Below are 16,133 nucleotides of genomic sequence, written 5' to 3'. Positions count from 1 at the left end.
TATTATATTTATTTATATATTATTATGTATGTTGGTACGAGTACCATCACCATTTATAGGTATTTGTATACAAGCCTGTGCAGTTAAATTCAAAGTTAAAATTTATTACGTTCCAGAACAAACAATCAGTTAAAGAAAGAATCATTTCGATTTGTTTTCCTGAAGAAGGCCTTTTAAAAAGACTGAAAATGTTTGGAATAAGAATTAGAAGGCTGCATTTTAAAGGTTGATAGGTGTCGAGACAGAATTACAAAATAAATATATTGAAAAATATAAAAACAAAAAAATTATATTTTGGAAGTTAATCTAGTATCAAAAACGTTCGATTCAGCACAACACAGTCTGACTGGAACGCTTTCAGTTAATGAGGTTTCGGTTGATCGGCTTTCAGATAAACGATGCTATACTGTATTTTTTTATTACCATTTTAATCCATGTACTTTTTTCAAAAACTTGTGACCAAAGTCAGTGTGTGGGATTTTTCAAAACAAATTTTGTGATGCAGCCAACAAAATCCAGATGCATCTCAATTCTTGAATGTGAAATACTTTCATTCCTTTAGGAATGAAAATGACTATCTCATGTTCCAGAGAGAAAATAATGCAATTTTTAGAGTCTTTTTCAGGAAAAAACACTAATAATATAATATACTTTTCCTGGAAAAATTATATTATTATATAAAATAGCAAACTTTTGGTGGACAATTAAAAGTTGGTCAAATTTTCAAATCTCTTTTTTCTGAAAATCATGGATTTATAGTTAGGTGAATATGGTTCTATATCCATTAAATTTATTTTTGATTTGAGTTTGTTAAGTCTAATCCAATTAGAAGAAACATATCATACAGTTCTGCTATTAGTGTTTTCAAAGCAACCATACTCCTATGCAAATACATCTAAAAGAGAATCCTTGAGTTACATTTCTGGAGAATTTAGTTATTGAATTAATTGTATTGTTGCATATGTTTATGATTAAAATTTGTTACAAATATACAATGTTAACATGATGTAAAATTTTTTTTACTCTATATTTAATTAGTGCTCAAGCTGCCGGACTCCTCTGTGAAGAAGCAGGAAATTATCTTGATAATGTCAAATATTGTGGATATTGCCATTATCATTATCAAAAGTTGGTAAGTTTTATTTTTTTAAATATGAAAAATAAAAGTATAAAACAATTGTAATTATTATATACCTTGATTGTGTTTGCTATAAGAAAATTCAGAGGCACATTGTATCGACTTGTATAGACATCTGGATGGCTGAATAGCTAAGGTGGCAGCCTACTGCTCTAGGGAACTCTGAGTCAAAAAACCCCAAGAATTTTTCAGAGAGTGAATATATCTGCTTTCATCCCTCATTACCTGGCTGTCCAATTGTAGGCCTGGCTGAAACCATAATGGGCTTGCTAAAAAGGCTCTCTTACTGCCGATAGGACAGAAGTTTTAAGAAACCAATTTCTATACAGTTATTGTTACAATAAATGCATATAAGTTAATATAACATAAGTTGATCACAAAATCTCTGGTTTAGAATTCTGGTTTAGGTTTATACTCATCATATAAGTCAACTCCTAAATTTATAGTAGATTATTAGCGAAGTTGAGGCCAAAGTTTTAAAAGTCGGACATTCAGTGCCACTATTCTGTAAGCCTAGAAGTTTGACAATGACATTTGGATAGTCAGTGAAATCATGCTCGACATTCCAAACGCCATTGTCAAACTTCTAGGATTACAGGAAACCGGCGCTGAATGTCCGACATACACATTTTCACATTTAAAACTTTGGCCTCAACCTTGCTATTTACTGGTCAGCTAGAATGAATGTTATGTAGCTAAGTTATTTCTATCAGTCATAGGTCAGATATTTTGTAGGAGTAAAAAATTGTCTTAAAAGTTACTGTAAGAAAAACTTATATTCATCAAGCTTATATGTGAGCATTTTTATATCATTATAAATTTAAATTACATCTACAAGTCAATCATTAATTCAATTTTTATTTATATTTTTCAATTGTTCTGGATAGTTAAATTTTTTAATTCCCATATTTTTCAGATCGTTCTGTATAAATATTAATTTTAGATAGTTTAATAACAAAAATTTATGAATTCTTTAAAGCTATTATTAGTTGAACAAATTTGACAATATTCAAAATTATTAAAGTTTAAAAATTTTATGCATACTTAAACAAGATATTATAATTTAAGACAATATTAACTAAAAGTTATATTACTTTAAAAGTAAGGATTTTTGATAAATAAACCCCATTGATAGATTTCAGGGGCAGATCCCCAAAGCTACAGGGCTTAAGTTCTCCCCATCTACACAAAAAAAGTTAATTTATTTGTTTAAACTTCAAAATTTGTTTTTAAAAACATTTACGATTGCAATATGGTTTATCAGAATGTCCACAATACAATCATCCTGCATGTGTTAATAAAAGGTATTTATAATTATTCAAATATTTTAAATTTTGAGTTAGCTTTCTTTGGGTTTTTCTGGATCTATCACTGGTAGATTCTATAGTTAATTTTACTATGAACGTTATTTTCACATATCTAGCTTTCATATCTGAACTCCTCAGTTTTTCAGTTTTATTTTGTAGGATAATTCTTCTAATGTTTTTTCTAATTCTCACGCCACCTATTCACTATTCAATATTTCTCCTACACTGAAGATGAGTTCATAAACCTGAAAAGGTGCATTTTTATTTTACTAGAAGTTCCATTAAAGCAGATGTTTGATTTGTTCATTATAAAATTATTTTTCTAGATTTTTATGCAATATTTTACGATTCTGTGACAACTATTTATTATAAATTTATGTTATATTTTTTTGATTGTTTTTTGTTAGTATATTATTGTATTTTCTATTATTTATAAATTAAAATCTGTCATTACATTAAGACAATATTTTGTTGTAGAAAAAAGACAGCAACATTAAAACGATTCCCGCTTTTAAGCCAATTCCTGCTGATAATGCCACCCCAGAACCGAGTCCTGAAAAACACTCTCCACCACGTCCCGAAGCAAAAGACAAAGGTCGTGGAAGAGGCGAAAGAAAATCAAAATCTCACATGATGTCACCAACCGTCATGCCGTCTGCTGCCGCTGCTCCGCCACCACCTCCTCCTCCTCCCCCTTCCGAAGTTTCATGTAACAATGAGAATGCAGAGGGATCTTCTGCTATAGGTGAAGTGATATCTATATCACAAAGTGATAATAGCAATGCCAGTAGCTGTAATTTAGAAGTAAATGGTCAATTAAGTAATGATACCACAATTAAATCAGACACTACAGCTGCTGTTAGTAGCACTAGTAGCATTGGTAGTAAATTTACTACAGCAAATTTTACAGAAACTGTTATTACTCATAATGGTAGTCCTGTGTTTGGATCTGATAAGCACAAGAAGAAGAAGTCCATTTCTTCAAATGTTGATAATCAAGGAAAAGCATCACAGTCTCCAGCCACTCAAGTATCTTCATCTTCATCGACTCCTTCAACAACCACCACCACGTCCAGTCCAACACCAACTTTCAGTAGTATGTATGAAAATTTCATAACAACTGAGTTAGGATCTGGGAACAGAAATAATCATGAAAATCAACAGTCAAATAAACGTTCTCACAATGGTTCGATAGAGAAAGGAGAAAGAAAGAAACATAAGAAAAATAATGCAAGGTACAAATTCAGTAATGCAATTTCTTTTGTTATAATTCTAGATGCATAGTGACATTAATAAAAATATAATTGTTATATAATATAAACATTAGAAATTTTTAACATTGTTTCACTGAGAAAAGCTTTTTAATTTCATAAAATCAAACAGCTTACTTTCAGTTTGTGTAACCTATAAAGTCTTTAAGATCAGTAAAAAAGTTATTAGACATTTATATTGTTTAAGAAAAACACCAATTAACAAGTTTATTTTTGACAAAGAATATAATAAATATATAAAGAATAAATATATATTAATATATACAACCATATTTCATATATTAATATTATATTTGTCAACGTGGACTTAAATTATTAGTAGGACATCAGTTTAACTGTCCTACTAATAATTTAAGTCCACATTGACAAATATAATATTATTATTAATTGAAATAAGGACAACAAGGCAACAACAACATATCTCATATAGCCCCTTCTTAAGTAACACCATCCTTGTAAATATTAACATAGTTAAGTACTTGTGAATGAATCTTTTAAATAAATATTAAATCCTTTGGTATCTCTGAATTATTATGTGTACAATTTTGCATTGAAAACAACATTGTTGTTATCAAATCACAATTTTCAATTCTCAAACTGGTTACTATATATGATTCTTATTGTTTGAGTTATTTCAGTTTAATGTTTTGTTTGATTTAGTGCTAGCTTCAAAACTAAACAAATGGTTCTGCTAAATTGAGGTTTGACTGCATTATAATAAAATAAATATGGATACTACTACTACTACGAGTAAAGATTAAGAGGGCTGTCTATCTTGTTGACTGACTTAGCCCTGAAAGAAATGAAAGGAAAGAAGTAATAGTGATAGATTAGATGGAAGATTAGGATATGAAGGGAAAGGGGTCTGCAGAGTCGTCTTGCTTCGGCATACATTAACAGAACAAACTTTAGGAAAAAAATACAATTTAGGCTACTTTGCCTACATTGAGACTTACAATGTGAACAGTTGTAACATATGTACAAGATGATCAGTTGTTTGTCGACAATTTAATTAATTTCTTCACTTGTAGTAGTTCTTTCATTGTCTTCTGATGGATATTCTGACTGTTTTCTTGCAGACAGTTTTTTTGTTGCTTTTATAAATTTACAGAGGTTATCGAATAACATTTTACTTTGCACAAGTGCTGTGCGCTTTGGTGGCCAATTTGAGCCGGCCAAAACACATTGTCTCATAAAGGTTTCGCGAGGATGTTCGTATTTGCTGCACTGGAATAAGTAATGTGTCACGTTGTCAATGCTGTCACTGTCTATATCGCACTTATCAGTATTTCTCTTTCCAAATCGAAAGAGATATTCATTAAAGTTACCGTGTCCTAGTAAACATTGAGTAATTTTGTAGGTAGGTTTAAGATGTCTACATGCTCTTCTGATGGCGATCGTCGGTATGAAGCTATACAAAGTTCTACCTGTGTTCGAGTGTTCCCATTCTTCTTGCCATCTTTGATCTATTATTTCTCTAATTTTTTGCTTAACTACTTTGATTGGTATTCTACTATATGTTATTGGTAGGTTGCTTTTTGCTGCTTTCTTAGCCAGCATGTTGGCAGTCTCGTTTCCCTTGTACCCTTTATGGCCAGGAATCCAATGGAATTTGAGTATTTTGTTGCCGCCAATTCTATGAGCCAATTCAATTGTTTCGTGTGCAAGTAAAGTACTTCTAGTTTGGTTTTTAAGGGTGTGAATAACTACCCTGCTGTCGGTGTATATTATTGTAGGTCCCTTGTACCATTGGGATTTTTTGTCAATATGTTGTAAGGCTTTGAAAACACCCCAAAGCTCTGCTTGGGTGATTGTGCAATAATTTGCCATTTTAAGGCTAGCCTGATAAGTCTTAATGTTCTTTGGGTCAAAGATTACAATCCCACAACCAACTCCTTCTGCCCTCCTCGAACCGTCCGTAAATACTCTCCAGCAGTCTTCTCTGTTGACATTCTTGTTGTCCATGTTTGTTTCATAGTTGACATCTTGTGCTGGATGTTTATCCATGTCTCCGTTGTTCCTTACCCTCTCAATTTGATTATCTTTTATTTCTTGTATGAGGTTATTGCTATTCGGGGGTAGTGGCCCATTCTTAATTTTGTTTTCAATATCCTTAGCATTAAGGCTGCTGATGTCTTCTTTTATTAATGTCCATTCCCAGTTAAGTTGTTTTGCTTTAAGGTCAACCGGTAGGATGTTTGCCAGTACTAACAGACCATCAGTTGGTGCCGTTCTATACGCTTTACAGATATTTATCATAAATTTTCGTTGGATCGTTCGTAGTTTCCTCTTTATTTCTATTTTGTTAATGGCTTCTCCCCACACTTGTATCCCGTATAGAATTGTCGGCTCGATTGCCGCTTTATATATTAACTTTGTGGATTTGTAGTTGAGACCCCAAACATTACGAGATATTTGCAAAAGTATATTTATTTTTTGGAGCATTTTTTGATGAATTTGGTTTACGTGACTTTTCCAGGTAAGGGCCCTGTCAAAGTAAATTCCTAGATATCGCATCTCATTGACATTTTTTATCTTATTCCCATTTATGTATATTCCGATTTGTCTCTTTAATTGTCCTTTCCCTATCTTTTTTGTACTAACTAGTATTTCACATTTCTTATAGTTAATCTGAAGATTATGTTTTTGGCTTCACTCAGCTATTTTCCCTGTTGCTTTATTGCCTTTTTCTGCTAGTTTGTCACAGTTTTTATCCGAAATCATCAATATAACATCATCAGCAAAAGCCTGTATTTTTGTATCTTCCCTTTCATTGAATTCTTCTAGCAGACTGTCAAAGCCCAGATTCCAGAGGCCTGGCCCACTTCTCGAGCCTTGCGGGCAACCTCTGGTAACCTTTCTTTCAATTGTAATGTTGTTGGAGTAGTATCCTGCTGTCCTGTTGTGTAAATAGTTTCTTAGAATCATTTGAATATTGGCAGGGCATTCAGTCTCGTTCAAGCGTTTGAAGATGCTCGGCCACCATAGAAAATCAAAAGCTTTTTTAAAGTCTATTGAGATGAGCATGGAATGTTGACCCATTTCCCAAGCATTCTTGATGAAATTCTTGACTCTGAGGGCTGCTTGGATTGTAGAACGCTCTTTTTTGAATCCAAATTGAAGGTCACTTAGTTTGTTATTCTTTTGTAGATGATGATAGACTCTGTTGATTATTAAGCCATCTAAGATTTTCCCTAATACCGGGAGTAGGCTTATTGGCCTAAACTCCTCTGGGTCACGTGCGTTTTTGGTTTTTGGAATGAATTTCACATTTGCTTTTTTCCAACTATCTGGAAAGTATCCCTTTCTCAGACATTCATTATATAGATAGACAAAGGCTATTGGTATCTCGTTAAATGCTGCTTTTACCATTTCTGCCGTAATGCTGTCTAGTCCAGGTGATTTCCCATTTTTAAGAGTATGAATAGCCTTTTGGACCTCCTTAAAGGCAAATGGGGTATCATTGTTGTGAGTTTTACATTGGCCATGCTCAGTTCTGATTAACTTGTGTATTTCAATGTCTAAATCGGGATTGTCACTCGGGAAATGGAATTGTAGAATTTTTTCTATGTTCTGGATGATGTCTAGATTGTTCTGGCTATAGGTTTCGTTCGTGATGTCTGGCATGTGTGTTTTCTTCCTATTTCGGAATACCAGTTGGTACGGAGTATCCCATGGGTCTTTCTTGTGATTTTCTCCACAAAATTTTTTCCATGCCTCAGACCTTGTCTTATTTATTTCTTTTTTGAAGTTTTTAAGTGCCTGCTTGTAGTCTTCTTTTAGTCGTTCTCTTTCTTCGGCGGTGTTTCTGGTCATTTTTCTTCTAAGTTTCCGAACCTGCTTTTTCTGCCTCTCTAGTTTGCTTGTCTACCAAGGTGTTTTTTTCCGAACAGTATTTTTTATTTTGGTCGCTTGCTGTCCAGCCGTTTGCATTGCTTCAGTTATATGTGTTACATATTGATCAATGTCCAAGTTTGTAGTAAGTTTTCGGAAGTCATAGTTTCTCCATTTCCTAGCAAACACCTCTCTAAATAGGTCCCATTTGGTCAGTCTGCATATTCTTCTCCCAGTGATGTATTCGCCTATTTGAAAATTATTAATTTCTGTGATAATGTATCTGTGATCGCTCCCTGAAGGTATAAGTAGTCTCACAATTTTCTATTCTGTGGTCTAGTTCTTCAGTGACTAAGACTACATCGTCCCAACCCTCTGCTGTTGCAGTATAGAAAGTGGGAGCTGTGCTCGTATTTGCTGAAGTCATCCTGTTTTCATCCATCATATCTGAAATTTTTCTTCCTCTTCTTTCTTCCAGAGGATTAAACCATATGGGAGATTTTGCGTTAATGTCGCCCATTACAATTATATTCTGGCTATTCAGTTTTCTTATAATATCTTCCAGTTCGCTAACACAAGCTTCGTCATCTTCTGCTGGGGAAAGATAGACATTTATTAAGTAAATTTGTGGGTCTTGGTATATTATACTGGTAGTGAATTTCTCATTTGAGAGTTGTGGGATCATTGCTAATTCTAATTTTTCATTTCGAACAATTATGCCACACTTTGGCCGTTTGTTGCTCTGATTCTGCAGAATTCGCCAGCTCCCAAATCTGACTATATTATTGCCAATTACGTATGGTTCCTGTATTACTATGAGATCCACCTCCAGATCGTTCGCTGTCTTAACCAACAGGGAGCAGGCCGACTTGCTCTTTTGTGCGTTAATTTGAAGTATTTTTATCGTTCTTAAAGTTACAGCTTTTGGTTGAAATGAGTTGACAGAATTTGTGTTACTGTTGGGTTTACTCCCCATAATTTGTCTGCATTATAACTGCTGTCTTTGTCTTTTGTGGTATCGGACATTTTGTTAAGAAAGCATTATGATCAGGGGCATATCTCTTACTCTCTGAGTAAATTTTTATTATTAATAGCTTCCTGACAATTAACGCACGTTGGCTTTTTGTCTCTATTTGGACAGTCTGAAAAACGGTGGTCTTCTGCACAGTGGCTACACCTTTGCCGGTTCTTACAGTCCCGGGCAAAGTGGTTGTAGCCACAACACCTGAAGCACCTGAGTAAGTATACAAAGTCATCCACCTTAACATTGCTCCAGGCGAGCGCTACGTGTTTGCTTGCTATCAAAATTTTTCTTACTTCTGGGGTCACACTCAGTACCACATGCCGGCACCCTTCTTTAACGTTGCCTTTATTAAGGGTCGTGGTTATACAACATTTCTGCTGAAACTCCTCAAGGCCCATTCCTCGCCATAGTTGGTTTTGTTCGTACAAAATTTTAGTTAGCTTGTTTTCTTCTATGTGGTTTGGGACATTTATTAAAATTATTTTGGGGCGTCTACCCTCCGCTACTTTTGCTTTCACTTTGCTTGTCACTTCAGGGATTGCCTCCACCGCATCTTTCAGAATGTTTCCATCTTTTCGCGTAGCTACTTTAATACAAATTTCATTTCCACTTATTCCCCTGATTGAGCGTACTGTAATTTCGAGTTTATTAGGTTGAATTTTTTCCCTTATCACTCCTGTTATTTCTTTCATGTCTGTATAGTTCCCTGTTTCTGCCTCCCTTGGGTATAACAGGAGAGCCACTTCTTCCCCTGTCCCCTCTTTGTTAATTTTTTCTTTTATTGTTTTACTTATTTTTCTTGTTGTAATGCTTGGAATGCCTGGGGTCTTGACAGCCGCTGCATAGCTTTTCGTCGTGTGGGTGTTTGTTGTAGTTGCAGTCCCCATTCTTTGGTTTCTCATATCTTTTAATACTCCATATATTTGATGCACGCAGCCGTGCAATTTGAAGACAGCGTCGCGAATTTTCTGACGCACCTTGGTGTTTGGGCCGGTCTTCAATGATGCAGGACATAGCCCCATGATTTTCTCCAAAAGGAGTGAGACCTCCTTTACCACTTGCTTCTCTAGTGGCTCTAGTGTGACCTCGGCCGCTGCACTTCTGTCCCTGTCACCCGAGTTGTCAACCTCAATATTCATGTCGACCGAACAACCTCAAAATGGAACAAACTGACATAAAGACACTTAACACCGAACCTAATTGCAAGTAATTGGCCGTTTCGACCCGTATTATAGCCCTAAAACTTTAGTCCCAACAAAAAAGTCTAAGATCCCCTAGTAACGTTTAAAGAAGGCTAGAAAATTAAACCTAGTCTGTCGATTAATAAATGCGTTATATAAGTTGAAAATTTCAATAATTTATTAAATGAAAACGACCGTTAAAAGTTCGTTAGTGGCTGTTAAAGTCCGTTGGCAACGGAAGAATTTGGAATTTTTCATTAACTCTAATACTACAGAATATAAACCCTTATTACTCACTTAAAACTTTAACTACCTCCACTCAATTTAAGGTACTGATATAGTAAATGACCCTGCACTAAACCCCCTAGTGCCGCCCCTGTTAGTTTATTTTCCCCCGCTAGATCTGATCGAAAAACGCTAAGATTAAATTTAAACTACTCCCCCGTTAATTTAACTACAGACATAAAATTGAGGTCAAACGAACCAGGGTGAGCTCCTGCACATGATGGTATAATTGGGTAGCCGTAAGTCCAAAAATTCCATTGGTATTATCCAAAAATCACTGAGCACAAACAGATACGTCTTTAGAGCAACCGACTATCAATATGGATACTGTATACTTGAACAGTACATACAGGGCATAGACAAAAACATTGCATCAAGATGTTATAGCCTTATGCAATGTTTTTGTCACACTCTGGGCAAACCCACAACCCATGGTAAAAACTTATTATTTCAAAACTCGGACAGAAATCATGACTTCGAATTATCTGAACTTTTTTCAAATTGAATATTTTTTGTAATTCCTGAATACAATTATGACTTTACCTTATATAATTTAACCAATTTGGTTACAAATACATTAATATTATGAGCTATTAGTAATTTAATCTATTTCGAAAAATTGTCAGTTGACATGTACTTATTGAAAACAAAACTGCATTCAAAGGAAGACCTGAAAATTATGTATGCAAGTAGTTAAGTGCTTCAATAAAAATTACCCACAAATTTCATCTAGAGGACCAATGGCTACTTCTATGAAGAATTTACCATCTTGAGTTTGAGATTACAAGAATTACATAATCTGATGAAAACAATCTCTATTAGTGGCTAAAGCTATGTACACATTCTACCCTGATTATGCATGTGTATTTAATGGACTTTGGAATTACTGAAATAACAGATTTTTGAAAAAATATCCAAAATAATTAAATACCAAACAGATTTCTTCCATAAAAATAAAAAAATAATAAAAAAAGTTTCTCTTCATTGACAATGTGTACAATGTCTGAATGATCTTGAATGGACATTCAATAAATCGACAATGTGTAATTGGTAAAACCAAAAATGAAACTGCCACTTGGGCATGGAGACTTTCCTTATAAACACATAATATGATGAAAGATTTTGAATTAAACAATATTTTTGCAAGTCACTGGACTAGATAATGACTTCTAATTTCATTGTTTGCTTATTTCGAATTATCTGAACTAAAATATATGCAAAATCCTAATCTCTTGGCCAGGTACTAGACTTTGAATTATCCAATACTGAAATAATGAGGTTTTACTATATATGCTACTTCAATGCAAAACATTTACCACTCTCTCGAAAACTGATTATTTCTTATTTTACACGCACACAATTATTCAATAATCACAAGATATTTATTATATTTTTTGGAAAACATGAATTAAGAAACTTTGTACAGTGCTTCAGAAAGTGCTTCACATAAAAATTGTTAACACTAGAGTTCTGAGATGAACACACTGGTTTATATTTAGTAACTTCAATTAATATTCATTTATGTTATAGTTAAACTTTTAGCCACTTCATTTATTTTAATTCTTAATTATTTAAATTTCAAGTTTATTGAAAATATCTGAATTTTGTTATTCAAATTCCTACAGAAAAACTATAAAAATAAAATCACTTGACACAAGGATGAAATTCAATTTCTTTGTAAGTTGCTGTAATTGATGCATCATTGTTGAAGAATACATACCAGAACATGTTTGCTATTATCTATAACAAAGCAGCACCAATGATCCTCAATAGTTAAATTAACATTAAACATAGCATTTAATGTGTTTACCTTTATACCTTTATTAGATTTTGGAACTGCTTGGGATGAAACATGTATATTCAAAAATGTGGTCATTCATTGATTAGCCTTGATAACTTGATAAGGCCGTCCATAAATTATGTAATGGCGATTTTGGCCATTCTAGACCCCACCCACCCCTGTGTAAGAAATCGTAATATTTTCTTTGATCCCCCTCCCCTTCCCTATCTTACGTAATATTTAGGCATAATTTTATAGAAAGATTTTAACGAAAATAAATTTTTTAATGAAATCCTAAAAACTTTAGGTCCAAAATATATAATTATTAATTACTTAATTAATATGTACTATTATTTATAAAAGACCATGTTAACAAATTTAAAAATATAAAAATTTAATGAATTTGAATAAACAATTTATTTTAAGAACTTTATTTTTTAATTATTAACAATCTTTTTATTATCATCATTAATCAACATCATAATATTCATTTTTATATTAATTTTAATTTTCACAAAAAGACGCAAAAAACTTTGACAGATCGACTAGCTAGTGCACGTGTAAACAGAAACTTTATACAAAATAAAACAAGAGGAAATAGAAACCACATTCTCTTGCCATATTGGTTACATCTTGGCTAAGGCCAAGAAAATAAACTACATGCTGTAAAATGGGCTAGGTGCACTGGGGAACTAAATCATAAAGCTTATAAAACTCTATATAATGGGGCAATACAACCAATGCTACTTTATGCGGCCTCTAGCTAGGATCATGTAAATAGTGAAAATTCAGTAGCAAGTAAATTACTCTCTCTTCAAAGACAGTTTGCCATCAGAATTTCAAAGTGCTGCAGAACTGTTTCTACTAATGCCTCTCTGATTCTAGCAGAGCTCCTTCCTTTGCTGCTATGTATTGTAGAAAAGGTTCTGAACTACTATATCAAAACTACAAACATCAAAGCTCAACAACAGTCTCTACTCCTATCTACGGCTGTTCAAATGCTACCATATTGCAATTACCCTATCTCTGATCATCACCCTGTAAACAAGGTTATCCCCAGGGTACATTCCTCCATGGATAACCATGCAGACATTAATATCTACACAGATGGGTCCAAAAGCCCTTTTCATGTCTGCTCAAGTATCTGTATCTTCCTCCAAACTGACATATTTTGCCCAAAATATGTTAGAAGATACCCTCACATCAAGCTGAAGATGCTGTCTACCAAGCTGTTCAGTGGGTCACTTCACTACCAAACAAAACTCTGTTTATCAACATTTACAGTGATTCTTAGTCCGTCCTAAAATTTCTAATAAATACCAATTTCAGTAGCAATAAAATCACATATATCCAGCAACATATTAAAAATCTTGTAAATAAGATAACTTTTATGTTTATTCATGGCCATACTGGCATCCTAGGAAATGAAAAAGCCGACTTTGAGGCTAAGTCAGCTGCAAAGGACACTGACTTGGACTACACTCACAACCCTCTCTCACGCAGCAGCCTTAAAAATTATATTTGTGACAACATTATGCAAAAGTGGAATTAACAATAGTTGAGCAGTAAAACTGGTAGAATAAGATGATTATTTTTCTAGTGTTGAATGCCGGTTCTCGTCACCACTTAGAGATTTAATGTTTGCTTACTGAGCATGTATAACCGGACAGAAACTGCCTCTTGCTTTTGCTCTACAGAAAACCTAGACACCGTCGACCATATGATCTATCATTGTCCAATTTACGATCAAGATAGACTTATTCTGAAATTAGAAATCTTTACGCTTGGTTTCAGGTGGCCATGTCCACTCGATAAGCTTGTTCGGTAGCCACTGTTTGATACTTTTTACAATTATGTTAAAAAATATGGAAGATAAGATTATTTATAATTTCTAATTTCTAGTTTTACATTTTAGTTTTCACTAAAAATCGAATACTAATTTTATGTTTACTTTGAATCATGTATTTTGGTTTATGTATTCTTAGTGTTATATACCCATAAGAGTGGTGCACTTATTCAAATAAAAAAAAAATGGTGAGAAACCCCTACACGGCCTTTCTCCCATGATAAAAAATGTGTAGAGAGAGAGTCTGCTAGCGTTGTTATTCTATCACGTCACATCTGATGGCGTTAGTACAACGGGCGTTCTTAATAGAAACTGCCAAATTAAAGCCAAATTCAAAACTCCACTACTCAACGAGATCAAAAAATAAAAACAATATATTACGTAAGACGAGATCTATTACCCCCTACCCCTGAGTAAGAAATCGTAAGAAATCCTTGACCCCCACCCACCCCAAAATACCTTATGTAATTTATGGACGGCCCCTAAAGGATCATTTGGTATTTGATGCAAAAGTAGTTTTCCTTTTGTTATCACTACAAGACATTATAAAATTTTGTTGCTTTATCTGTTGCATTTGTTATGTGAATTTTCAGATTTTATAATTACAAATTGCAAAAATTGTACTGTATTTAATGTCTAATTGAGTTCTCTTTTTTTCGTAGATCAAAGACAAAGAATGCAAAAAATATAACAATAAGTAGTGGCGATGCATCTCCTGGTAGTCCGGCTTCTTTGATATCCGTATCATCCAATACGAAAGTCAAGAAGCGTCGTCATGAGAAACAACCTTCTCCAGCATCCACTGTCTCTTTGTAAGTCTTAATATTTATAAGATTTTCAGAACTACCAGAAAGAATTTTATCCAAAATGTTTTTGATTTAATTATTTTTTAATTTATTTTTATTATTTTAATTTACAATTATATTTTATTATCTATCCCTTAATGGAAATATAAAATTTTTAGTTAATATTGTTAATTTTATTTAAATTTGTATGCTTATTTTAATTTGGTTTGTTTATTATTTTAAAAAAGCATGCCTTTGCTATTCCTCTATTTGTATATGTAGGACTGATATAAATACCCCGTGCACAAGTTCAGTTACAGATATTGATCATACGTATTATCGGTGAGTTTCTAAATGTGGTATTTTTGGTATCATTTAAATATATTTTAATAATTTTATGTATACAAACACTAATTTCTATATCTTGTTATGTACTGTATATAACTTTAATTTCTTGTTATTTACTTTATTCTAGGCATTGTTATTTATGTTTATTGCTTTGATAGAGAGTCACAAAGAGAAATATACTTTATTATACAATGTTTATTGCTTTGATATATTTAATCAAAGCAATAAAGTAACATTTAAAATGTGCATATTCACAGCTTGGGATGAAGAATCAGTTTTAAGTTAACCAATAACAATTTTTATTTAAATGTTAATTAATTTCCAACTCTTACTTCATTAAAATATATATATATATATACATACACCGTATTTTACGGACTATAAGACACACCCTAATTTTTAAGCAATTTTTAAAAAAAAATAACATATTTACCATTTTTATTATTAGATTGCAAAGCCAGACTAAAAAAAATTCTTAGTTTATAAAACCGAACTGACCTTTAAAATCTCTGAAAATCGTAATCTGAACTTTCTTCTTCCTTTTCCTCTTTGTTGTCATCGTTGTCCTCTTCATATATAAGATGGTCTTCACTGCCATCGAGAGCATTACTTATGCTGCACTTCTTGAAAGATTTAACAATAATGTCTTCTCTCACTCTAGACCATGACTGTTTTATCCACTGATACACTTGTTTGATTTAAAATCAAACACTGGACATTTTTATATTAATTTCGAGTATAAGACGCACCTGAATTTTGGAGGCAACTTTTCAAAGATAAATGTGCATCTTATAGTTCTATTTTAATGAAGAATCACTAAACACAATTGACAACATAATAGTTCATGATCCATGATAACATAATCATTCATGATCCATAGTTTTTCTTCCTATACCAGCTTTTGGCTTTTGTGGTTTTCTTAAAAGTTACAAAAGCATTGCTTTTTCTGGCTTCATTTTCTGATGCTGTGGCAAAACCTAAATGCTCAATGGAAAACTTTTTTGCAGCAACATTACAGAGGGACCAGAATTATTTCGTGATTTAAAAAATGGCAGAAATAATTCCTAAAAAAAAAAAGACATTGCCAACCAGTCCAACAAAGATGAAATAAAAATAAATTATTGTCATAATGTGTGTTTACATTTCATAGCTTTCGTAGAATGCTACTCTTCTGAAAGCAAGAAAACCTTTCCATCACAAATACTTTAATTATACACAAATATAAATTGTCACTGTAAATTGTTCAGCAATTTGTATTGCTGAATTTTTGTGTACTAAAGAATTTATATAGTATACAGGAATTAAAATTCGGTCAAGTAGATTTTAATTCTCAT

At 32.9% G+C, this 16,133-nt stretch overlaps 1 protein-coding gene across 1 annotated transcript in view; it reads left to right on the top strand.

Moving 5' to 3' along the window:
* Positions 1–16,133, top strand: part of LOC136989779 (protein AF-10-like) — an 82,517-nt gene that overhangs the window by 53,967 nt on the left and 12,417 nt on the right. The window contains 4 exon segments of the mRNA XM_067288046.1: positions 1,039–1,132; positions 2,923–3,680; positions 14,329–14,478; positions 14,734–14,793. Of these exon segments, the coding sequence (XP_067144147.1) occupies positions 1,039–1,132; positions 2,923–3,680; positions 14,329–14,478; positions 14,734–14,793 (1,062 nt within the window).

The sequence above is a fragment of the Centruroides vittatus genome, unplaced genomic scaffold, assembly GCF_030686945.1.
Source record: "Centruroides vittatus isolate TY-2023 unplaced genomic scaffold, ASM3068694v2 scaffold_769, whole genome shotgun sequence".
Lineage (NCBI taxonomy): Eukaryota > Metazoa > Arthropoda > Arachnida > Scorpiones > Buthidae > Centruroides > Centruroides vittatus.
Note: the sequence above shows the minus strand (reverse complement) of the source record. Positions and strands in the feature narration are given on the sequence as shown.